At 42.4% G+C, this 26,649-nt stretch overlaps 1 protein-coding gene across 8 annotated transcripts in view; it reads right to left on the bottom strand.

Moving 5' to 3' along the window:
* GK (glycerol kinase) overlaps positions 1-14,986 on the bottom strand; it is a 77,622-nt gene extending 62,636 nt beyond the window's left edge. For 4 of the 8 annotated variants that reach the window (XM_055267664.2, XM_055267668.2, XM_055267670.2 and 1 more), the window contains exons 1-3: positions 14,724-14,946; positions 3,264-3,337; positions 722-828 (exon numbers count right to left, since the gene is read on the bottom strand). In XM_055267664.2, the coding sequence (XP_055123639.1) occupies positions 722-828; positions 3,264-3,337; positions 14,724-14,801 (259 nt within the window). In that variant the 5' untranslated portion in view covers positions 14,802-14,946. Of the gene's footprint in view, positions 1-721; positions 829-3,263; positions 3,338-14,723 lie in introns of all 8 variants that reach the window. The other 4 variants (XM_055267666.2, XM_055267671.2, XM_055267665.2 and 1 more) reach the window with 2 other exon arrangements.
* Between the last annotated feature and the right edge of the window lie 11,663 nt (positions 14,987-26,649).

Here is a 26,649-nt window from a genome sequence, read left to right as displayed (position 1 = left end):
ACTGGTCTCCCTGTGTCCATACTTTTGCCTTTACCTTCTACTCTACACACGGCAGTCAGAAAGTTGCCTTGAAACTGCAAGTCATCCCTTGCCGCCTTGCTTAAACTTTCTCATGGCTCCCTATGATACTAAGAATAACATCCAAAATCCTAAATATGGCTGATGAAGCCCGACCCACTTCCACAATTTGATCTCCTACTGAAACCCTCTACCCAGTCTCACTGCTCAACATTTTTAGTCTTCTTTTGACACACTGGCCTTCTTTCTGACCCGGAAATGTCCCAGGCTTATTCCCACTTCAGGGCCTTTGTACGTGCTGCATCCTTTTCCTCAAACACTCTTCTAGACACTTGCATGGCTGACCCCTTTTGCCCTCTGAGAGCTCAGCAAAAGTGTCACATCCTCAGAAAGGCTTTTTCTGGCCACCTAATCTAAAGCAAGCCCTTCTAGGCACAACCCACCACACCATTTGGTTTTTATTTTTTGGAATGGAACTTTTTAGTATTTGAAATTATATTTGTCTGCTTTTATTATCTTGCCCCCATCCAAATAAAAGCTCCATGAGGACAAGAACTTAAATCTTCCTGTTTAGTGTTGTATCCTCAAGTTCTCATAGAAATGCTTGGCACTGCATAGGCACTCAATTATAAGCTGAAAGAATAAATTAATGAATTTGATTGAGAGAGTCTTATTATGTGGGTAAAATATTCTATTAAAATACCTTTTATGTTGGAAATATCAATATTGAGCTGTCCAAGTTTCTCACATGTTTTCTCTATACACTCATAGACAGAATGTAGAATTTCCTTAGGGTCCTGTTCCACCCATCTTTGAACAAAAGAAGGCATTTGGTTAGTAAGAAAGCAACACAAATATAACTTTTTTCTATAGAAATGTTAACTTATGAGGGTGTGGCTGGTGCATACATTAAAGAAAACCAGATTAAGCAAAGCAACTTATATTCCACATTTTAAAGAAATGATTTCAAGAAAAGCCTATTTCCTTACAATTTTATTATTCTCCACATAGTAATTAATCATTTTCAAGGAGGTAACTAATAGCAGGCCATAAACAGCAAATATCTACCTATTTTTAAATTATTTTTCCAAGTCTAATAAGAAATTAGTTCCCCTTCTTTATATCCTGCAGATTTAATTAATTTTGATAAATTATCTGCATGTTTCACTAATCGCTGGTTATTTCTAAGTAGACGGAAATATATTTATTATTATTGAGAATGATATATTTGGGAAGCAAAAGGAATTCTGAAAAGTCAAATAAGTATACTATTCTGTTTTGCTACTTTTTTCCCAAAATGTTTTGTTGGAATTTAGGGAGAAATTTAAAACTCCTTTTAAGTATTTCATGTAGATAAGTGATTGGTCCAAGTTCTCAGACCCAATCTCATTACAATTTTGGTAAAGTACCAGGGCCTCAGAAGGATGAAAGCCTAATAGTAAATGAGAAGGGTGAGAAGCCTAGGAGAAATATGGTAATTTGAGGAAGTCCAAAAGTAGAAATGATACAAACTAAAATGATTCTACCATAGGATCCAGAAGTAGCAAGGGAATTCCAACTGCCTTTCTTCTCTGCCTTTCTCAGGCCTAACTAAATGCTTCCCTTTCCTGGGCTTTGAATTCTGTCTCTAACTTATTTATTTTTTATTTTTTTATTTTTTTATTTTTATTTTTTTTGAAATGGAGTTTTGCTCTGTTGTCCAGGCTGGAGTGCAGTGGCGCGATCTCGGCTCACTGCAAGCTCTGCCTCTCGGGTTCACGCCATTCTCCGGCCTCAGCCTCCCGAGTAGCTGGGACTACAGGCGCCCGCCACTACGCCCGGCTAATTTTTTGTATTTTTAATAGAGATGAGGTTTCACCGTGTTAGACAGGATGGTCTGGATCTCCTGACCTCGTGATCTGCCCACCTCGGCCTCCCAAAGTGCTGGGATTACAGGCGTGAGCCACCGCGCCAAGCCATCTCTAAATTATTTTTAAAAACCCAGTCTCCTTCTGTGTGTTTATAATTTTCATCTAGCCAAGACTCAGGTATCTTCTTTACAAATTGCTCTGGGTTCAGGCTTGTGGACAGTCATGCTAATGCTGCTAACGTATCAATAACTTTTATTATTAAACAAAGGAACTCTAAAAAATTAGAACATTTTTTCATGTGAAGAAGACAATACAATTTGGAAACACATCAATTTTTTTCTCTCTTTCTTAAATTGAGGTAAACTTTACAGTGAAATGCACAGATCGAAAGCGTACAATTTGCTGAGTTTTGACAAGTGGAAATACCCATCTAACCAACACCCCAGTCAAGATACAAAATATTTCTAGCATCCCAGAAAGTTCTTTCATGCTCCTTTCAAGTGAATCACACACCTCACAGACAACCACTTTTCTGATTCCTATCATCCTAGATTAGCTTAGACTATTATAAAATTTCAGATAAATGGAGTCATGCAGTATATACTCTTTTGTATCCAACTTTTTCATTTTCCATATTTCTAGTGACATTCCCTCGTGTTGGTGCAAGTATCTGTTCACTTTTTAAAAATTACTAAGTGGTATTCCATTGTTATCCATCTTACTGATGACAGACATTTGGGTGGTTTCCAGTTTGGGGCTACTTTTAATAAAGTAGCTATAAACATTCATGTGCAAGTCTTTCGATGGGCATATGCTTTTATTCCTCTTGGGTAAATTCCTAAGAGTGAAATGCTGCAGGTGTATGGTTAGCTTTGCAATAAACTGCAACACAGTTTTTCAAAGTGGTTATATCACAAACATCATTAAATTTTAAATAATATACTTAACATCATATTTAATCACAATTACTACATATGAATACTATTCCCAAAAATGTGATTTTAGTATTAGATGTTAAGATATGTGAATACTTTTTAAAAAAGATACCTTTATTATAAAACAAACCTGACACTCAAATCAGTAAAGCAGCATTTTTGCAATAATAGGAACACAGAACTAAATGACTTCAAAGTTAATGTGAAATTTCTGATATTTAATACTCTTTTGCTTTATTACTTTATTATTCATTCCTTATCTGTAACTGAATTCCTAAGTCATCAATTCCTCACATGTAAGACATACCAAGTTATTGCATATTTTCTTGACTAATAACAACCTTTCAAATATTTTCAGGAGGATGTCTGACCAAGTTTACTTTACAAATCCACAGGGCAAGTTGGGTGAGATGGACTAACAAACATAATGTGTCTTTACATATTAAATTAGGAAACATACCCTTCTCTTGGGAACTCTTGTTTTATTTCTACTTGATGATGACTAAGTAGTTCAGCTGTTTTTGAATTGAAAACCTGAAAAAGATATTGTAATATTAATGTAAAAATGCAGGCAGATATCAAGGATGTTTAAAGTTATTCAGTAACTGAAGTTCTTGTTCACTGGTAGAAAAAGTCCAATTAGATGAAATCCCATATAAGATGTTCAACTTTCTTTTCATATGGATTCATAAAAGATATAAGGCAGCATCAGAAATAACTTCTATTTAGGTAAAAAGAAACCTATTGAAGATAAAGGTAAATTAAGAGGCAATTCCCTACTCCTTAAAAAACCAAAATGGTTCTCGGAAATTTAACACATTAATTAATAGTATGGATTTCTTTTACAGAACAGGAAAACCAAGAATAATAAAAGAGAGCTGATACAATACTAATAGCAATGGTGTAAGTTTCCACTCCATATATCTTGGACGTGGAGACAGAAAGGGTCACAGATACTCAGGCACATAGATGAGTACTGTGTAGATTCCTTTGAAGGGAAGTGCGGCTACACATCTCGCTCTTATAAAAGAGAAATAGAAGGCCAGACACGGTGGCTTACGTCTTTAATCCCAGCACTTTGGGAGGCCAAGGCAGGCAGATCACTTAAGGTCAGGAGTTTGAGACCAGACTGGCCAACATGGTGAAACCCCATCTCTACTAAAAATACAAAAAATTAGCCAGGCATGGTGGTGGGAGCCTGTAATCCCAGCTACTCAGGAGGCTGAGGCAGGAGAATTACTTGAACCCACCCAGGAGATGGAGGTTGCAGTGAGCCGAGATTGAGCTCCACCCTGGGCGACAAGAGTAAAACTCTGTCTCAAAAAAAAAAAAAAGGCAATAGAGTCCTTGTTAGTAGAGGGATAAGTATATACTTGGCCCCATCCAGCTGAGTACTCTCTGTGACATGCTTGTCATAAATTGCTGACCCTTGATATAAAACATTAAAACCAATGGATGAAAACTAACAAAGAAGTGTAATACGATCCTCTACAATTTTAGCACTACTAAAAACAACACTTTTTAAAATACAGCAAGTTTTGCTGGGCATGGTGGCTCATGCCTATAATCCCAGCACTTTGGGAGGCTGAGGCAGGTGGATCATGAGGTCAGGAGTTCAAGACCAGCCTGGCCAACATGGTGAAACCCCGTCTCTACTAAAAATACAAAAATTAGCTAGGTGTGGTGGCGCATGCCTGTAATCCCAGCTACTCAGAAGGCTGAGGCAGGAGAACTGCTTGAACCGGAACCCAGGAGGTGGAGATTGTGGTGAGCCGAGATCACGCTATTGCACTCCAGCCTGGGCAACAAGAGTGAAACTCTGTCTCAAAAAAAAAAAAAAAAAAAAAAAAATATATATATATATATATATATATAGAGAGAGAGAGAGAGAGAGAGCAAGTTTTTCATATATATTGTTTCCATGTTGTAGTATCTATATTTGAGTACCAAAGTACTTACTCTTACAGAGTAAGATGCATATTTTGATTAAAATTAACTTCCAAAATTACTCTAATTACAGCAGTGAAGTCACTTCCAATTAGTAAAGTGTTTCCATGCCTAGGTTTCCTGTGGGAGAAAATTACCTGTTCAATGCAGACTAAGAAAATAAAAAGCGTTGAGTGTTGCCTTCCTCCTTTTATATCACACACACCCCCTTTCCTCTTTTCTGGAGGAAATAATAAACATAATGAAAGCAAGAGGGCAAATTCTGAAGTCCTTTGAGAAGATAAAATATCTTACAAGTCAAAGGTTAACTTGACACATCATACACCATGTGATAGCCCTGTGATTTACAAGGTAGCATTAGAGTATGTCTCTAGGATGCCAGCTCCATTAGCATTAGGGTGTGTCTCTAGGAAGCCAGTTCCATTTGCCCTGTTTTATTCACTGAAGTATCCCTAGGAACTAGAATAGTGCCAGGCACAAAGTTGGTGCTCAATAAGTATTTGTTGAATGTCCAAAAAATATGGTGTATTACATGTACTTATTCGGACAAAAATTATCAGATAAAATGAGAAACACTTATGTGCAGAAAAACTTCACTACAATAGGAAATTCCAGCTGTATTACTGTTATTCATATTACTGCTGCTCCCTGCTACTCTCAAATCCCTAAAGGACTCTAGGTTAAGAAAACAAAGTGTTGGCCGGGCACAGTGGCTCACACCCGGCACTTTGGGAGACTGAAGTAGGTGGATCACCTGAGATCAGGAGTTTGAGACCACCCTGGCCAACATGGCAAAACTCCGTCTCTACTAAAAATACAAAAATTTGTTGGGCGTGGTGGCGCATGCCTGTAATCCCAGCTACTCAGGAGGCTGAGGCAGGAGAATCACTTGAACCCAGGAGGTGGAGGTTGCAGTGAGCTGAGATCACGCCATTGCACTCCAGCCTGGGACACAGGAGCGAAACTCCATCAGAAAGAAAGAAAGACAGAAAGAAAGAAAGAGAGAGAGAGAGAAGGAAGGAAGGAAGGAAGGAAGGAAGGAAGGAAGGAAGGAAGGAAGGAAAGGAAGGAAGGAAAGGAAGGAAGGAAGGAAGGAAGGAAGGAAGGAAGAAAAAGAAAGAAAGAAAGAAAGAAAGAAAGAAAGAAAGAAAGAAAGAAAGAAAGAAAGAAAGAAAGAAAGAAACAAGGTGTCCCTTTTTGCTGGCTGAATTCATAAAAACCTCAATAGCAGACCTATGGGGCTCTGAATGGAGTGAGACCCCTCTTCCATCACCTCCTAGTTTTAACTAGGGCAACGTCAAGGCCCTTATGCTAAAAAGGAATTCATGGATCTTTGGAAGAGACACAGAAAACAGAAGGATTTTGGTAAATTCTATTTGCCGTATTAGACCATGAAGCCACCCAATCAAACAACATTTGGATGTACCAGGATGGAGCCTAGACCTCCCTACTTCATCAAAGCTCTGAAACTTAGGAGACTAACACCACCTCAGTGTAGCCCGTCCAATAGAAATATAACCCAAACCAAAAATGCAAGCCACATACTAATTTTAAATTGTCTCATTAAAAAATAAAAAGAAACATATAAAATTAATTTTAATAACACATTTAAGCCAATATATCTATAAACTATTGTTTTGACATGTGATAGATATAAAATATTAATGATTTGTTTTTACTAAGTCTTTGAAATCTGGTATATATTTTACACTTACAGTCTACTCAATTCAGACTAGCCATATTTAAAGTAATCAGTAGCCACATGTGGCCAGCGGCTATTGTACTGGACATGAAGTTCTAGAGTACTTTTTTCCTCATATATCTAGGTTCACATGAAGCCTTCTGGCCATTGATTTGTCTACAGACGGACAAATGTACAAAGAAGGCTAATGATGTTTCCACAAGACTCTATGGTAGAGGATAATTAACTCCACATTAAAACACAGTACCCAGAGGCAAGAATGCTAGTCTGATATTTTCAAGTAGATTTCAGAAATCATTGTCAATTAAAGATAGCAGTGGCTGTATCATTTGCTTTATACAATGTCTAGCCTGGTCATTTGGTTTTTTGTGGGGGTGTTTGTCTTAGACAGGATCTGGCTCTGTCACCCAGGCTGGAGTGCAGTGGCACAATCTCAGCTCACTGCAACTTCTGCCTCACATAGGGCTGTCAGGGCTATGAAGAGGAGAAAGGACATGTAACCCAGAATTACGAGGGTCCGAGAAGGGCTCTCAGAAGTGGTAACTTCTAAACTAAGACTTCAGGTTGAACAGAAGGGAGTCCATGCAGGACAGTGGGCGTAGGAGTGTAGGGTGTACAGGTGGGCGAGGGTACACCGGCAGTACTTGTTGATGAGAAAGGATTAGAGGGAGGCAAGGCTGGGACAGGAAGAGCAGTTGCAATGTGTCTGCAGTCCAGGTGAGACATAAAGAGGCCTCCACTAGGAGGGCAGCTGCGATGGGATTGATAGAAGTGAAGTGCAAGTGCAGAGAGATTCTTAATTCAGGAGGTACAAGCAGGAAAAAGAGCAACACTCAGGGATGACAAGTTACAGGTCAGCGCAACTGAGTAGGCAGTGTTTACCAGACAAGGGATAGGGTAGGAGCAGTAGCTTCAGGACAGGAACGCATAGGAGATTGCAAATTTTGTTTTAGATAATGTGTGTTTGAGGTGTTGCTTCGGCACAGAAGCGGAGATATCCAGTGATCAGTTGCTTCTATTTTAGGTTGTAAGCTTAAAGGAAAAGATCCAGGCTGGGCACTGTGGCTCATGCCTGTAATCCCAGCACTTTGGGAGGCCGAGGTGGGCGGATCACGAGGTCAAGAGATCAAGACCATCCTGACCAACCTAGTGAAACCCCGTCTCTATTAAAAACACAAAAATTTGCCAGGCATGGTGGCACGTGCCTGTAATCCCAGCTACTCAGGAGGCTGAGGCAGGAGAATCGATTGAACTCAGGAGGCGGAGGGTGCAGTGAGCCGAGATCACGTCACTGCACTCCAGCCTGGTAACAGAGCGAGACTCCGTCTCGAAAAAAAAAAAAAAAAGAAGAGGGAAGGAAAAAAAAAAAAAAGATCCGTTCTCAGACTTTTGTGTGGGCCAGAAAGGTAGTTGAGAACGTCATGCTTGGTGTGATGTAGAGGCAAAGAGCACACACAGACCCCGGAAGCACAGAGAGCTGGGGGACATGGAGCTCCAGCCCTGCCCACATCAGCTATTTGACATTTTTTTTCTGAGCCTCTATGTTTTTCATTTGTAAAAGGATAACAAAGGAATTTATGAAGAGTATTTAGCACAGAATAGACACAGAGTATACATCCAAAAGCTGTCAACACTATGATTGTTGCTACTACCGCTACTAATTTTATAATTACTATTATTACAATTACTACTCCCACCACCACTAATAGATGACAGAATAAGGATTAGAAATCACTCATTCTGAATAATGAATGTAGGAAGCCAGTCCTATATTCATCTCTAAGCCCAAATCATGTCTCAATTCCAGATTTTGTTTTGGGTGAAGGGCAATTTAAAAAGGAAGAAACAAGGAAAGTGAACATAGGATGAGAATTTAGCTCAGTGCAGACACAGTATATACCCAAAAGATGTAACCAGTGCTGTCACTGCTGCTACTACTGCTATGTTATTATTATTATTATTACTATTACCTATAAGTGGTAGTATTACAATTGGAAGTCACCAGGTCTATATTCAGCTCTATGCGCAAACTATGACTCAATTCCAGATTTGGAGGAGGAGAATAATTAAAAACTGAAAAAACAAGGAAAATTGTTTTTATAAAAAAGTGTTTGGCCGGGCCCGGTGGCTCACGCCTGTAATCCCAGCACTTCGGAAGGCCGAGGTGGGTGGATCACCTGAAGTCAGGAGTTCAAGACCAGCCTGGCCAACATGGTAAAACCCCACCTCCACTAAAAATACAAAAATTAGCTGGGTGTGGTCGTGCACACCTATAATCCCAGCTACTGGGGAGGCTGAGGTGGGAGAATCACTTGAACTCAGGAGGTGGGAGGTTGCAGTAAGCTGAGATCGCACCATTGTACTCCAACCTGGGCAACAGAGCAAGACTCCGTCTCAAAAACTTAAAAATTAGCTTCTGAAACAACACATGTATTCTCTGCCTTATAAGAAGGAGACTTGTGGGGAGCTGAAATGCTCTCTTTACTAAGTAACTGTCCCGTAGGCTTGCCTCACTCATCTTATGACTAATTCATCTGTCCTATCATAAATGTGCACATTCATTTCCCTCCCCATGTGATTTCCCCACTAGCCTACTCTTTTATGACACACTAAACTTTACCATGTGATAAGACATTATTCAGAAATGTAAACTTCCTCTTGAGAACACCATGATACTACATAAATGTGAGTGACTGAAAATAAAAATATTAGCCACATATATGTTCCATGCCAAATTTGACTAGAAAAGGCATCTTCCAACAAGCCACAGAAGTAAAGAAAACATAGCAAATGAAATTATGTTTTTCTTAAAAATGAAATTGGCCGAGCACGGTGGCTCACGCCTGTAATCTCAGCACTTTGAGATCACCTGAGGTAGGGAGTTTGAGACCAGCCTGACCAACATGGAGAAACCCCATCTCTACTAAAAATACAAAAAATTAGCCAGATGTGGTGGCACATGCCTGTAATCCCAGCTACTCGGGGAGGCTAGGCAGGGGAATCGCTTGAACCCAGGAGGTGGAGGTTGTGGTGAGTTGAGATCACGCCATTGCACTCCAGCCTGGGCAACAAGAGTGAAACTCTGTCTCAAAAAGGAAAAAAAAAAAAAAAGAAAGAAAGAAATTGTAGTAAATGGCATATACATACATCAAATACAGCTATAGTTTCTGATTTTGACTTTTTCCAAGATGCCTCAAGTTTTATCGGTCTATTCCAATCCAAGCGTTCCAGTCAACACACCTGAGTCCTTGTAGGTCCCTTGCTGCTAATGTTGATTCATGTAACGTGTCTACCACATGCCAGATGCTGTGTCAGACTCTGGGGAAGAAAAAGGACATGGTTCTATCCCTCAAGAAGCTCAAAATTGAAAGCTCTTACCACTTAGTCTTGTGACAGACAAGAGTGGGTGGCAGCTCTCTGTTGAGAATGTGTTCCTGGTACTTGTGTAATGTGACGGGCAAGGAAACAAGCAAATGTAGTGGAGAAAGAAAGAAACAACAAAAGAACCACAACTTGGCCGGGCGCGGTGGCTCACGCCTGTAATCCCAGCACTTTGGGAGGCCAAGGCAGGCGGATCATGAGGTCAGGATTTCAAGACCAGCCCGGCCAACATGGTGAAACCCCGTCTCTACTAAAAATACAAAAAAATTAGCCGAGCGTGGTGGCGCACACCTGTAATCCTAGCTACTCAGTAGGCTGAGGCAGGAGAATTGCTTGAACCTGGGAGGCAGAGGTTGCAGTGAGCTGAGATTGTGCCACTGCACTCCAGCCTGGGCAACAGAGTGAGACTCCGTCTCAGAAAAAAAAAACAAAAAGAATCACAACTCTAGTTATCACAAGAGTGGCCTCATTCCAACTGTGAGCCAAATCAGTTTTACCAAATGTATTGTTCATTAGTCCCTGGCCCATAATGGGTGCTTAATAAATGTGTTGAATACATAAATGAAGGAAAGAGGAAATCCATCTGTGAGCCTTATGAGATCTCTAAGTATGATGGGACAGCTGGGGCCAAGGGAATGCTTCCTGCCAAAACAAGCACTGAGCAACAATTCTAGTCATTCTTTATATGTATTGTCTGTTGAAACAAAATGATTATGCAACCATTATCCACAGTGACACACCTGAGCCCTGCCTAGGACCCACTGAATTTGAGTCACAAGATGATCATAACCCACAGTATTCATTCAATATTTTTATAGATTGCAAAACCAATTTATAAGTATGTTTTTCTTGGTGAAGATTCATTCGTGATGATAATCAGAACTGACACTTGATTAATAGGTGACAAGGTGGCCTCCCCCTTCTCTCATCTCCCCTTCACAGTACTCTAGACAGCTGGGGAACCCAAGACAGTAGTCAGGAGGACTGGTTTCAGAGTATAACAGACCTGGACTTGAATCCTAGCTCCACCAGTTACTCTGTGACCTTGGGCACAATCCTCAGCCACAGTGTAATCACCTGTGTAAAGAAGCTTACTAATATGATCTACATCACAGAGTTATGAGGATTAAAAGAGATAATGCTGGAAAAGTCTTCAACATAGTACCTGACACATTTCAAGCCACAACACATTACAAGTCTTTTAAAAAATCATCATAGTGGGGAAAATATTAAGTTACCAAATTAAAGAAGGAAGTTGATTGTTTAAGCTGAAACTTTTGTCTTACAAAGAAATGGCCCCTCCTTAAAACCTGTTACACTAATTCTCTTTCCAAGAAGTTCCTACTCTGCAATCTGAGTTACCATGTGCCAACCCCAATTCACTTTCCTATCAGATAAGTTGGAAATTTTCCGCTTGTACAAAGCATATGCATGGGGTCCCAAGATTAATTCTTCAACAATTTGATGAGGAAGTGAACATGTTCTATTGTATGTCTACTACTAAAATGTAAGAAGAAATTAAGTAACCAAACGTACACAAGAACATTTTAAGAGGTAAGAAAGAAAACCAGAATTAAAATTCAGTTAACTTGGCCGGGCACGGTGGCTCAGGCCTGTAATACCAGCACTTTGGGAGGCCAAGGTGGGTGGATCGCAACGTCAGGAGTTGAGACCAGCCTGACCAACATGGTGAAACCCTGTCTCTACTAAAAATATAAAAATTAGCCGGGCGTGGTGGCACACGCCTGTAATCCCAGCTACTCAGGAGGCTGAGGCAGAAGAATCACTTGAGCCTGGGAGGCAGAGGCTGCAGTGAGCTGAGATCATGCCACTGCACTCCAGCCTGGGCTACAGAGCGAGATTCTGTCTCAAAAAAACAAAAAATAATTCAGTTAACTTATTAAAGAGAAATAAAAATCTACTCAATAAACATGTATAAAATACTCTCTGAACAGTCTTTAAGTGCTGTTCATCTTTGTATTTCATAAAACATCTTAGTCAACATGACAAATAGCTTAAAAGGAGGTCCCTGCTCAGATAAAGCCTTTTCTCTTTATGGGAGAAAGCTATATTGCTAACAGAGAAAAAAGAAGAAGAAAGCTTGCAGAGGTTATTGGTCTCAGGAAAGTCAAGTTAAATATGCAAATTTAATAAATAATAGTCAGGAAATTACTTAAATATCTTTAATTTTATAAGCTTCCTTATGACAGTTCTTATCCACTGTATTCTTTCCTGAGAGGTAAGCAATTATTTTTCAGTCATAATTACAACGTGGAGTAGTATGACCGGAATAACTCCCGGGAATCATCTTGTGATTGAAGCACTTATTCAGCAAATCTTTTATCTGCATTTTGCAGGGAGTGGTTTAGCAACCTCTTTCCTTATAAACAAAGGAAAAAACACCTTGCTAAACCATTCCTAAGTTTTTCACTACTTCACACAGGATCTCTAAGGTTTTTTTATTTGCCTCTAGAGCATTCTTTCATAGTTGTTTCTCAAGGACAGGACAATTTTATTGATCAACTTTTATATATCATTCTCTAAGCAGGATGAGAATCTTCTGAATTTGCATCTTAGCTTACATGCAATGAGACCAGACCTCACAGAGCCCAGTAAACAGGAGCCAATTTTTGAAGTCTCATGTTGTTCATGTTACACACTGAACAATTAATTGTGGTAATATGAAGTTGATCAAGTCCTTCTTCATTGATGTAGAAAGATGTCTTTTGGGCAACAAAACCTGAGGGACCAAGAACAACCTGCAGTGAATAAAGAAGATTGCTGGGCTACATGGACAGCAATAATGAAGAGTCAAAAAGAAGGCATGGACAGTTTAAGCTGACTCCTAAAGGAAGCCTACAAAGTTATGAAATATTTTACCCATTTTCATATCGAGCAAAGGCTGTATAAACTTGAGAACATCTGCCATACTTGGTTTGGCCCCCACAGTGCTTTATAAACTAATTGCCAACATTTAAGAATTGAAAGATTTCATTGAAAACTCTAGACTACCTGCTTTGAATCTGACAATCTGGCAGCACTGGGCTTGTGTTCCTGCTTGGCAGCTACTAGCTGTCCCCTTGGCCTGGATATCTCTCTAGTCTGCCTTCCCCTTTCTACCTGCCTGGTCCCTGCAGGCATTTGTGTGGGCAATTCTTGAATATGGCTTTAAACATCAACCTACAGTTAGTTGGCACATGTCTTAATGGTCTTTCTTAAGTTGGGAAGATGATGATCGTGTATATTATGTATTAATCAAATCCAGTTTAGCAAACTTTCTTATGATTCAGGATTACTTTATAAACATTTCTATGAGTATAAGACAAAGTGAAACCTGCCCTGGGTGATCAAAAGATAAATAGTGCAAGAGACAGTGGAACTATGCTTGGCAGCTCAAACCAGGGTAAGTCATTAAATAAGATTCAAACCAAAATTAGACTGTCTCACTTTAGACAAAAAAAGATATGTCAGGATCAAAGCACAAATGCAGTTTTTAGTCAAGTGCCAGCTTTGACAGAACTTTGAAAAAATATATACATTGTATGTATAATGCATATGTATAAATATACACATATGTGTATATATGTATAGATATATACATACTAAATAACGCAGGAAAACATGATTTGCGGTAAAGTGAAGAGCTAAATAATCATTAAATATTTACATCAACTTGCCAAGTTGGTCAAATATCCATTGAAAGCATGGGCTTTTATCAGCAGGCATTCATTTCAATTACTTTTATTTATTTTTTATTTATTTTTTTTTTTGAGACAGAGTCTCCCTCTGTTGCCTAGGCTGGATTGCCCAGGCTAGAGTGCAGTGGTGCGATCTCCGCTCACTGCAACCTCCGCCTCCCGGGTTCAAGTGATTCTCCTGCCTCAGCCTCTCGAGTAGGTAGGATTACAGGCGCCTGCCACCATGCCCAGCTAATTTTTGTTATGCCAGGTTGACCAGGCTGGTCTCGAACTCCTGACCTCAGGTAATCCACTCGCCTCAGCCTCCCAAAGTGTTGGGATTACACGTGTGAGCCACCGCGCCCGGCCTCAATTACTTTTAAATTATCTTACTGAACTCAGTGCTAGGTCACTTTAAGAGCAAGTTTACTAATTGCACAAAAATTAATCAGCAGAGTCACTTAAATAGCAATCTTCTGCGGTAAAACTGTGCTGTCACACATGGTAAATAAAAAGAGAAACAGAATTTCCGTCTCGCATTATGCTGTGAAGCACAGTAAGGACAATCATTTGTTTATAATGGGCAAAGTCTCAGAACTGAAATTTGCGAGTCTTCGGAATTAAATAAAGATTATGGCAAAAGCAGTGTAGTGTGTTTCCTAATTTGTTCTGCCACCCTCCCCAGTATTCAACCCTCTGCAATTTTTGTGGGAGAGGATGACAATGCATCATCACTCCAATACTTTATTCGTTCTACTGCTGGAAAGGACGCTGTGTTAGCTACCACAGCCGTGACACAGCTTTCCCCCCATCCAAGGACGTCCTGTGTCTCGCAGGCCAAATGCTCCTGGGGAAGACCGCGGTAGCCGTCAATGTGGCCACCTGTCCCCTCCTGCAAGCGGGCCGCTCTGCGCGGATGCTCGGAGAGTCCCTGCTCCCTTTGGGGGAAGAGTCACCCCATTAGTAGGTGACCCAGCTCCGCCACCAAAACTGCGACTGTTCAACTCGGCCGTGGGAGTCATGAGAGGCCGAGGTCCCCCAGGCCTGGGTGGGGCATCCCCAGTGTGGCAGGTCCCGTTCCGGCCTCCCTCCCTTGCCCAGCGGCCGGGGCCCCGGGCCGGAGAGATGCGGGATGGGGACACAACAGCCACCCCCTCCGTCCCCCGACTCCCGCCCCGGCTCAGCGCTTCTTCAGATGTCACCCCGGGCTCACCAAAAAGCGCGTCGAACTGGTGCCCTGGTCCACTGCCCCTACCAATGGCCCCAAAACTGCCTTCTTTGAGGCTGCCATGAAACCAGCTTCAGGTCGGCCGGCGATTGCGGCCGGTTTCCTGGGTGACGGCGGCGGGAGGGGGAGGGGCGGGTGACGAGTCCAAAGAGCGAGGCCGCGCGCGTCCTCTGAACGCTCGGACCGCACTCGAGGCGGCCCCTTTACCCGCGCGCAGCCTTCTCACCCCGCCCCTCCGGCCCAGGCCCCGCCCCCCACCGCGTACCCCAAGGCTCCAGGGGCGTGTCAGGGGGGTGGGGGTGGGCGCTGTCACCTGGGCTGGCCAATCAGCAAACGCAAAAGAGCCGAACGCTCGGACAAGCAAAGGGCGAGGAGACGTCACGGGGGCGGGGCCTGGGCGCGGTGGAGGCGGCGGCCCGCGCAGTAGGTCACGTGGGGGCCCAGCGAGCCGACAGCCGAGCCATCCAGCTGCATGGCTTGGGGCGGAGACGAGTACTGCCCTTTGGCAGACAGCGCTCCTGGCCGGCGAAAAGAGCGCACTTCCACTCGTGTCCTGGGGCTCGCCTCCATAGGGGTCCCAAAGTGTGTAGAACTGCTTGTTCCCTCCGGTGGGCTGTGCAGAGTCGCGCAGCGACGTGAGTCGCTGTATGGACCTACCCGGCCCGGCCTTCCCGCGTTTCCCACGCCCCGCCCACCTCCCTGCGTCTGGCCCCTGGTAATCGTAATCATTCCTTTGGCTGGGACTGACCCCATATAGGGTCACCTCAAGGAGCAACGCGAATCCTTCACCGTTGCAAGCTTTTCAGGGACAAGAAACGCGGAAGTTCTTTCGGTTTAGCATTTAAGGAAAGCACCCAAAATCAACCTCCCCAAGTTCCTCTATCGACCATTCAGGCAGAAGGCGCCCGGCACCACCCAGTCCTGACGCGCCCTTGCTCCTCGTTTGGCCTTACTCTCCCCCACACGCCATTTCCTCTCCCTCCATTAACTGCTTTGGATGGCAGGGGGACAGAAAAGGGACTCTCCCTTGACCTTGAATTTCAAACTTGGAACCAAGACCCACACTGTGAAAGAGTTTACAAAACGAACCCAGGCTCCAGTGTGTGTGGGCGGGGAGCACATTTGTAGTTACAATTGTTACACATGTAAATACATGTTATATACATCTAATATACATTTATGTATATATAGAAAAACTTTCCAAAACAATATTTGTCCTTCCACAGTATGCATTCTGTATTTTTATACTATGGCATATCGTTTTTTTAATGCTGATTGAAAATCACTAAATTGCTTTTGTAACCCACCATGCTGTCTATCAATTTTATTTTATTTTATTTTATTTTTTTTTTGAGACGGAGTCTTTCTCTGTTCCCTAGGCTGGAGTGCAGTGGCGCGATCTCGGCTCACTGCAAGCTCCGCCTCCCGGGTTCACGCCATTCTCCTGCCTCAGCCTCCCAAGTAGCTGGGACTACAGGCACCCGCCTTAACACGCCCGGCTAATTTTTTGTATTTTTAGTAGAGACGAGGTTTCACTGTGTTAGCCAGGATGGTCTCGATCTCCTGACCTCGTGATCCGCCCGCCTCGGCCTCCCAAAGTGCTGGGATTACAGGCTTGAGCCACCGCGCCCGGCCTTGTCTATCAATCAATTTTAAAAGCACTCCGCTATACCCAGTGTCATTTCTTTCCATCCCTTTCCCAAATCTCTGTGTTCTGGAACATCATTTCTTTTCTTTTCTTTTTTTTTTCCTTTCTTACCTTGCTCTACACCACGTCACTTGTCCATCTCTGTTTGTATGGTTTTACCACACATGATCTGAAAGCAAATTTTCCTAAACACCGTCTAGACCTCACATTCTAATGTTCCAGATGAAGCCTGCTTATGGATGTACTAGATTTAATAACTATTGATAAACTGGCTTGCTTTAATTTAAGAGTGAAGATGAGTCAGCATTTCTGAATTTCCTGGAAGAGGAAAAGAGGGAGACAGGCATATATGCAGGAACTAGGCCAACTTGCCTCTAAAAACAATGAAAGGCATTAATTGAGTGAATGATATAGAAAAGGATTTTCTTGGTTCTAGAAGGCAGTAAAAACAAAGCCACCAAACCTACCACATCGATCCATTAAAAAAAAAAAAATCCCTGACCACGTTTGAACTTTCACATACTTTTGACTCTCAGATTCCAACAGGACAGCAAATTATTTGTTTGGCAGCACAATGCGATCAGAATTCAGACATTTCAGAATAAGTTGGGCTAGATGTACATGAGGGATCTTAAATTTGTCAATCCTGTGGTTCCTACAACAATGTGTATTCCACATCCTCATTCCTTTCACCAAAACAAAACTGAAAAGCCAAAATATTGGCCTTTCAGGCGTCACATCTCAGCACCCTGTTAGAGATGAGGTAAAGATAAGGGGAAAGGTATTAGATGGAAGAGTTGAGCTCAGCCTATCTTAAATATTTACTGTGAACTTTTTTTTTTTTTTTCGAGATGGAGTCTTGCTCTTTCGCCCAGGCTGGAGTGCAGTGGCGCAATCTTGGCTCACTGCAACCTCCACCTGCCGGGTTCAAGCAATTCTCCTGCCTCGGCCTCCCAAGTAGCTGAGACTACAGGCCCGTGCCACCATGCCCGGCTAATTTGTTGTATTTTTAGTAGAGATGGGGTTTCACCATGCTGGGCAGGCTGGTCTCGAACTCCTGACCTCGTGATCCACCCGCCTCCGCCTCCCAAAGTGCTGGGATTACAGGCGTGAGCCACCGCGACCGGCCTACTGTGAATTCTTATAAGTCCACTTTGTCTTTTTTTTTTTAGAATTACAGTCAGCCTTCCATACGTATGGGTCTCTTATCCAAGGATTCAGCCAACCGCAGATCAAAAATATTTGAAAAAACGTCAATACAACAATAACAAATAATACAAATAAAAACAATACCATATAACAACTATTTACACAGCATTTACATTGTATTAGGTGTTATAGTTAATCTAAAGATGATTTAAATTTACTGGAGGATGTGCATAGGTTACATGCAAATACTATGCCATTTTATCTAAGGCATTTGAGCATTCTCGGATTTTTGTATCCTCAGGGTAGGGAGGGTGAGTGTGTGTGTGGCGAGGGCATTGGGGGTGGGGTCGTCCTGGAGTTAATCCCCAGAGGGACAAATCCCCTTTTGCTTGACCTTTTTCACTCAAGCCCCAGCTATTGTCCAAAACCTTTATATAAATGTAAAAATCAACCAATAGACACTCTGATTCCATTTTTCATACTATCATCGAGACAGAGTTGGAAGTATTAATAACAATGGGGCCTCTGAGGCCAAGAGCGCATAAGTGACACACATCTTAAGACTAGCCAGCCTCCTGTGGCAGAATCAGAACTAGAATTTCAGTCTCCTGACATCAAACCTAGTGCCCTTTTACAGGAGTCTGAGGGAAGGGAAGCTGAAGGAAGTTAGGTAGGAAACCAAACAAAAAGGAAAAAAAGATAGGATGCTGGTTCACCTTCTTCTCACCACCCACCCCAGATCTGAAGGCAAAGCAATAGAGAAAACACCGGAGTGGGAAGGGAAGGACATTGGTTTGATCTTGGCCCTGCCATTCAACACTTAATCATCATGGGCTTGAGTAATAACTCATTTATTTCCACGGCTTCTTGTTACTTGTTTGTAAAATAGGGAAAATGTCACTGACGTAGATGGGTTAATGTGAGACTTGAATTATGTAATGCCTGCTAAAACACTGTACAAGCAGAACGGTTAATCATGAAAGGCAAGAGGCAGTCTCACTGTCCTATCTCCATCAAAGAAACCCAGAGGTGAAGATCAAGGTCCTTCATGCAAATTAAGTGGCTTGAGTCACCTAAAGCTCACTGTGATGATTTCTGACTGGTAAAGCAGGAAATCAACGTTAACCTCCCTCTTGGAGAGTCCCTAGGTGTTTCACTTATTCTTCCTCTGGTTTTTCCTGTTTTTTGTTGATTTACACAGAATTTACATAAGCAGAAAGCCTACACTTCCCTCGAGAATCTCTGCACCCCCTTTTCCCCCAGAAGTGCTTCTTGGTCTTCACACATTTGCCTGAGAAGTAGCACTTATTTGTTCAAGTTTAGTCGGTTTGGAAAGCTACCCTTTCCTTAACCCCTCCTTGCTAGTCTAATGATTACTTGGATATGGATTGATATGAATATCGGAAGTATAACGTGGAGTTAGTGCCGGAAAGGACTAAAGAGCACAGGCACATTGTTATTTTATGGGATTGGGATTATTTAAGCAGATATACAAAGTGTTTTGCCCAAGGTAGCCGAGGGAGTTAAAGACAGATTCGCGATTCAGTGTTTTTTTGTTTTTTTTTTTTTGAGATGGTGTCTCTCTGTCTCCCAGGCTGGAGTGAAGTGGCCTGACCTTGGCTCACTGCAACCTCAGCCCACCACCAACCTTGAACCACCAGTTCAAGCGATTCTCCTGCCTCAGCCTCCCAAGTAGCTGGGATTACAGGTGTGTGCGACTATGCCCGGCTAATTTTTGTATTTTTAGTAGAGACGGGGTTTCACCATGTTGGCCAGGCTGGTCTCGAACTCCTGACCTCAGACCATCCACCCTCCTCGGCCTCCAGAAGTGCTAGGATTACAGGCGCGAGCCACCGCGCCCGGCCCACAGATTCGGAATTTAAACCTGCTTGATAAAAATAGGCAAATTGGGAGCCTACCCCCATCCCCTATAAATTGAAGCATCCACTCACATGCATGTTAATAATCTAAGTTGTAACTACCTAAAATAATGTTTCATTTTATGCAGCATTGCAGTTGTAATCGAGTCAGGGTTTGATAGTTTTTCTCAAACTTTACCTACTTCAAGCCGGGCATGGTGGCTCACGCCTGTAATGCCAGTACTTTGGGAGGTTGAGGTGGGCGGATCACGTGAGGTCGGGAGTTCAAGACCAGCCTGACCAACATGGAGAAACCCCATCTCTACTAAAAGTACAAATTAGCCGGGCGTGGTGGTACATGCCTGTAATCCCAGCTACCTGGGAGGCTGAGGCAGGAGAATCACTTGAACCCGGGAGGAGGAGGTTGCAGTGAGATGAGATCGTGCCATTGCACTCCAGGCTGGGCAACAATCCGTCACAAAACAACAACACCAAAAAAAAACTTTACCTACTTCAAAACTACCTAGTGGACTTGTTAAAATCCAGGTTGCCAGGCTGCAAACACCCCAGATTTTTTAAGTTTTTATTTTTAATAGTTCTCAGGTGATGCTGATACTGCTGATACAGGGACCACACTTTGAGAACCACCGGACTACGCATATGCTGGAACCTTTAATTTTCTAGTTTGACAAAATTGTGGCAAAACCATTAGGTACGAGAACTCTGTTTTATGAGTTGTTACTGCCCTTTTCTCTTATATCCTAGGTCTCTGCTAACAATCAAACAATCCACTTAGAATATTGGTAGATAACGCTGGGTGCAGTGGCTCACGCCTGTATTCCCAGGGAATAATTTGGGAGGCCAGGATGGGTGGATCACCAGAGGTCAGGAGTTCAAGACCAGCTTGTCCAACATGGCGAAACTCTGTCTCTACTAAAAATACAAAAAAAATTAGCCGGGTGTGGTGGTGCATGCCTGTAGTCCCAGCTACTCGGGAGGCTGAGACAGGAGAATCGTTTGAACCTGGGAGGCAGAGGTTCAGTGAGCTGAGATCTCGCCACTGCACTCCAGCTTGGATGTCAGAGTGAGACTCTGTCTCAAAGAAAAAAAAAAGAATATTGGTAGGTAAAGCTTAAGGCAGAGGTTCTCAAACATTAGTTTATGTCAGAATCACCTGGGGTACTTGTTAAGGACGCATATTCATTCCTTCCACACTCACCCTACCCTGACCTCCCCCTAAATGCAGTGAGCTAGGCTACTTGATGCCAGGGATTTTGCCCTGATAATTATTATATCCCTAGGATCTGGGAGTCCTATAAGTGATGGTTGAATGAATGAATATTGTAGACTGCTACATAGGCTGCTGCTAATGACTAATGCCTTCTAATAATAATGTCCTTGTGTTGTGCCCTCCCATATTGACCCTGAGCTTGGGCCACGTGACTTGCATGGGCAATACAATGTTAGCAAACATAATGCAAGCAGAGACTTGATAAGTGCTTGTGGAGAAATGGGTCTTTCCCTCTTGGAACTCAGTTGCCATGCTGTAAGAAAGATAATTTAAACTGCTAGCAGATGAGAAGCCATGTGAAGGAGAACTAAGGCCCCCCAGCTGACCAGCACCAACTTCCAGATACGTAAATGAAACCATCTTGCATATGTAAGCCCTGTCCGAGGTCCCGGCGGATTGCAGCTGCTGAATGAGTGACCCAGTTGAATGAATGACCTTAGCCAATAGCACCGAGAATGGAAAACAACAACAATGACAACAAAAAAACCACAGCTGAGCCCAACTAGTCCACAGAATCATGAGAAATAATAAATGGTTGTTGTTTTTAGCCACCCAGTTTTGGAGTCATTTTTTTAATGCAGCAATGGATAAATGATGCAATTGGTACATTTTGGTGTGATCTCCATTCCTCACAATCTAATTCTTGGTCATATCTGGTTATAACCAAGGCATTGGGCCTTTTGGAAAAATAAAAATATGAGTATCCAGAAGTTTTCTCATTTTCCAAACATGTTTGAAAAACTTGCTACTGGTGCAAATTGAGAAGTTTTCTTTTCTTTTCTTTTCTTTCTTTTTTGAGACAGGGTCCTGCTCTGTCTCCCAGGCTGGAGTGCAGTGGCATGAACATACCTCATTGCAACCTTGACTTCCTGGATTCAAGGGATTCTCCCACTTCAGCCTCCAGAGTGGCTGGAATCCAGGAGGTCAAGGTTGCGCCACCACACCTGGCTAATTTTTTTTTTTTTTTTTTGGTAGAGATGAGGGTCTTATTTTGTTGTGCAGGGTGGTCTTGAACTCCTGGGCTCAAGCAATCCTCTGCCTCAGCCTCCCAAAGTGCTGAGATTACAGGCATGAGCCACCTGGCCCGAGCAGTTTTCAATTTGAGAACCTGTTGTTTCTAAGGGTCTCGGGTAAGGATCATACTTGGAATGCCCATGAGGTTGTGGTTGGATCGTTAAGGTCAAAGTGGTGCTCAAAGTGGGACCATTGGTAACTTTGGCTGTTTTATTTCCTTCTTCCATATCCCTTTGGTCTTCCAGTTTTACATTCTTCTTGTTTTCTTCATGCTTTCTCTTTTGTGTGCTTGTTTATCTTTCATTTTTCTATGTCCACCTCTAAGCCTCCAGTGGCTAATAGAAGAAAGACAAAAATATATGTTATTTTATTTATTTATTTATTTATTTATTTTTTTCAAGACAGCGTCTCACTTTGTTGCCCAGGCTGGAGTGCAGTGCCACCATCGTGGCTCACTGTAGCCTGGAGCTCCCAGGCTTAAGAGATCCTCCCACCTCAACCTCCCAAGGATCAAGTAAGTGGAATTACAGGCACAAGCCACCACTTCCAGCTAATTTCTTGATGTTTTTGTAGAGACAATATTTCATTATGTTGCCCAGGCTGGTCTTGAATCCCTGGACTCAAGCAATCCTCCCACCTCTACACTCCCAAAGTGCTGGGACTACAGGTGTGAGCCACCATGACTGGCCCAAAGATGTATGTTCTTTTTTATTTTCTGCCTTCTGCCACTATATGTACACATTAAAAAATACGCATACTGATAAAAAAAAAATGTAGCTTTAGCAACCATAATTTAGTTCATGTACTACATTTATATTACATTTATAATCGTGGGACACTGACTTTTCAAGTGCTCCATTCACACATTCAAATCATACAAAGAAAATAATATTTAATGCTTCCTTTGGCAAATCACATAGTAGGCACAAAATATATGTTGAATGGATGTAGGTAATTCACTAATCTCAATGAGGTTACCATCATTCATTTGCTGACTTTAAACAAATATGCTATTGAAAAGAAAAGGTAACTACATTTTATTTGTTTAGGCCTTGTATTTAAACTTTTTTTTAATTAATTTTTTTTTTGAGACAGAGTCGCTCTCTGTCGCCCAGGCTGGAGTGCAGTGGTGCGATCTCGGCTCACTGCAAGCTCCGCCTCCCGGGTTCACACCATTCTCCTGCCTCAGCCTCCCCAGTAGCTGTGACTACAGGCGCCCGCCACTGCGCCCGGCTAATTTTTTGTATTTTTAGTAGAGACGGGGTTTCACGTGTTAGCTAGGATGGTCTCGATCTCCTGACCTTGTGATCTGCCCGTCTCAGCCTCCCAAAGTGCTGGGATTACAGGCGTAAGCCACCGTGCCCGGCCCTGGGGATATTTCTTTGTGAAGACATATATAGATTTTTTTTTTCCGCCTCCCTGGTTGAAGCGATTCTCCTGCCTCATCTTCCCAAGTAGCTGGGACTACAGGCTCGTGCCACCATGCCTGGCTAATTTTTGTATTTTTAGTAGAGACGGGGTTTCACCATGTTGATCAGGCTGGTCTCGAACTTCTGACCTTGTGATCCACCCGCCTCGGCCTCTCAAAGTGCTGGGATTACAGGCGTGAGCCACCATGCCCAGCCTAGATTTAATTTTTATTAATTAAAGGATTGAAAAGAACTTTCAGGATTGCATAGCGCTTACTAGAGATGAAGAAAATGAGGGCAAGAATCAGGGTAAGTTGTCCAAGGTCATTCTAATGTATGATATTGTTCACCCAGTGGTGAGATGCACATGTGTTTTATGAATTACTATTATTCATGAAAAAAGAACTCAGAGTATAAGCCAACCTATAATCAATCAACAGTACTATTCCCCCCAAGTTACTGTAAACATATAAACACTATATGTGTAAATAATTGAGCCGTCATTGATAAAATCTGCAGCCTTTTTCAGGGAGTTTTTCTATCATGCTTTCTATACTTTATTTTCCCAGAGCTCCATTCCTCACCACTGTATACAAAACCCAAGTCTTCATCTCTGTCATCACTCTGTCTATGGTAGAGAAACATCAAATGCTGGAAAGGATGTGGAGCAATAAGAACTCTCATTCATAGCTGGTGGGGTTGCAAAATGTTACAGCTATTTTGGAAGACAGTTTGGCAGTTTATTACAAAATTAAAAAATCCTCTTACATATGATCTAGCAATTACACTCCTTGGTATTTACCTAAATGAGTTTAAAATTTGTGTTCACACACAAACCAGCACATGATGTTTATAAGCACCTTTATTCATAAATTTCAAAACTTGGAAGCAACTAAGATGTCCTTTACTGGGTGAATGGATAAACAAACTGGTACACACAGACAATGGAATGTTATTCAATGCTAAAAATATATTAACTATCAAGCCATGAAAAGACATGGCCATTTTTTTTTTTTTTTTTTTTTGAGAAGGACTCTCACTCTGTCACCCAGGCTGGAGTGCAGAGGCGCGGTCTCGGCTCACTGCAGCTTAAATGCGTATTATTGAGCGAAAGAAGCCAATTTGAAAAGGCTACACATTGCATGATTCCAACTATGTGACATTCTGGAAAAGGCAAACCTGTGGAGACAGTAAAAAGATCAGTGGTTGCTAGGAGTTGGTGGAGAGGAGTAAATAGGCAGAGCACAAAAGATTTTTAGGACAGTGAAACTATTCTGTGTGATTCTATCATAGTGGATACATGTCTTTATACATTTGTCCAAACCCTAACATAAACTATGCACTTTGGGTGATAATGATGTATCCTTATAGGTTCATCGATAGCAACGAATGTACCACTCTGATGGAGGATGTTGATAATAGGGGAGGCTGGCTGGGCGTGGTGGCTCAGACCTGTAATCCTAGCACTTTGGGAGGCCGAAGCAGGCAGATCACCAGGGGTCAGGAGTTCAAGACCAGCCTGGCCAACATGGCAAAACCCTGTCTCTACTAAAAATACAAAAATTAGCCAGACATGGTGGTGCGTGCCTGTAATCCCAGCTACTTGGGAGGCTGAGGCAGGATAATTGCTTGAACCTAGGAGGTGGAGGTTGCAGTGAGCTGAGATTGTGCCACTGCACTCTACTCCAGCCTGGGTGACAGAGCAAGACACTGTCTCCAAAAAAAAAAAAAAATTGTAATAGAGGAGGCTATGCATGTGCAGGGACAGAGGGTACACAAGAAATCTCTGTACTTTCCACTCAATTTTGCTGTGAACTTTAAACTGCCCTAAAAAATAAAATGTATTTAAAAACACCATAGGCTGGGTGCAGTGGCTCACACCTGTAATCCCAGCACTTTGGGAGGCCAAGGCAGGTGGATCACCTGTGGTTGGGAGTTCAAGACCAGCCTGACCAACATGGAGAAACTCTGTCTCTACGGAAAATACAAAACTAGCTTGACATGGTGGTGCATGCCTGTAATCCCAGCTACTCGGGAGGCTGAGGCAGGAGACTCGCTTGAACCGGGGAGGCGGATGTTGAGGTGAGCTGGGATCACGCCATTGCATTCCAGCCTGGGCAACAAGAGCAAAACTCTGTCTCAAACGAAAACAAAAACAAAAAAACACCATAGAGATAATTTCAATAGATTTGGATGGTTCTGTTGCCTACTTATCCTCTTCAGCTGACTGCACGTTACTGGGTGTTCATTGCCTTGGTTTAGATATCATCACTCTTTCTCTGCCATTGCTACTTCCATTCCCTGCTCTTGACCTCTCTTACTGTTGGCCACATCGTCTGCATTGGTATATTTCCTTGCTTATGATAAAATAGATTTTATTAGAAATTTTTAAGTTATATTTAAGCAATCATATTAATTTACTAATTTTTATTTTATTATTATTATTATTTTTGAGATGGAGTTTTGCTCTGTTGCCCAGGCTGGAGTGCAGTGGCGTGATCTCAGCTCATTGCAACCTCTGCCTCCTGGGTTCAACTGATTCTCGTGCCTCAGCCTCCCGAGTAGCTGGGATTAGAGGCGTAGCCACCACACCCAGCTAACTTTTGTATTTTTAGTAGAGATGGGGGTTTTGCCATGTTGGTCAGGCTGGTCTCGAACTCCTGACCTCAGGTGATCCGCTTGCCTGAGCTTCCCAAAGTGCTGAGATTACAGGTGTGAACCACTGCACCCAGCCTTAATTTACTAATTTTTTTTTTTTTTTTTTGAGATGGAGTTTCGTTCTTTTTGCCCAGGCTGGAGTGCAATGGCATGATCTTGGCTCACTGCAACCTCTGCCTCCCGGGTTCAAGCGATCTCCTGCCTCAGCCTCCCGAGTAGCTGGGATTACAGGCATACACCACCATGCCTGGCTAATTTTGTATTTTTTAGTAAAGATAGGGTTTCTCCATGTTGGCCAGGCTGGTCTGGAACTCCCGACCTCAGGTGATCCGCCTGCCTCGGCCTCCCAAACTGCTGGGATTACAGGCGTGAGCCACCACGCCCGGCCTAATTTACTAATTTTTAAAAGCTAAGGCTATTTTAAGTATTTTGTAAGCTATTGGCACAACATGAAATCACTGACTTAAGTAGAATAATTTTTTTCTTCTTTTGAAAACAGTTGACTCCCAAATCTGTGCAATTCAGGACAATATCAAGTACATTTTCTATTTACATTTTCAAATGTACCTTAACTTCTCTACCCCCACCCCTGCATATCCCTTCCCCTAATTGCTGGTTAAAGACATTACAGTACACAAATGGAACTTTTCTCTTTCGTAGTTTGTGTCTGACTGCCTGGAAATGATGATCTCACAACTGTTGGTTTGAAGTTAGGCAACATAGCAAGAGGAACCTGGTTAAAGAGGAAATAACTTCTGTTTGTAAATTTGTATTTGTGCAATGGGGAAACCATATGTTTGTATAATTTTCCTCTCATGACTCTCTCTTCTCCTAAATGGGGTGATGTCTCTTGCTTTGAAGATGACTTGCTTTGATGTAGCGC

The sequence above is a fragment of the Symphalangus syndactylus genome, chromosome X (assembly GCF_028878055.3).
Source record: "Symphalangus syndactylus isolate Jambi chromosome X, NHGRI_mSymSyn1-v2.1_pri, whole genome shotgun sequence".
Lineage (NCBI taxonomy): Eukaryota > Metazoa > Chordata > Mammalia > Primates > Hylobatidae > Symphalangus > Symphalangus syndactylus.
The sequence above is the reverse complement of the archived record's forward strand: the minus strand, read 5'-3'. Positions and strand labels throughout refer to the sequence as shown.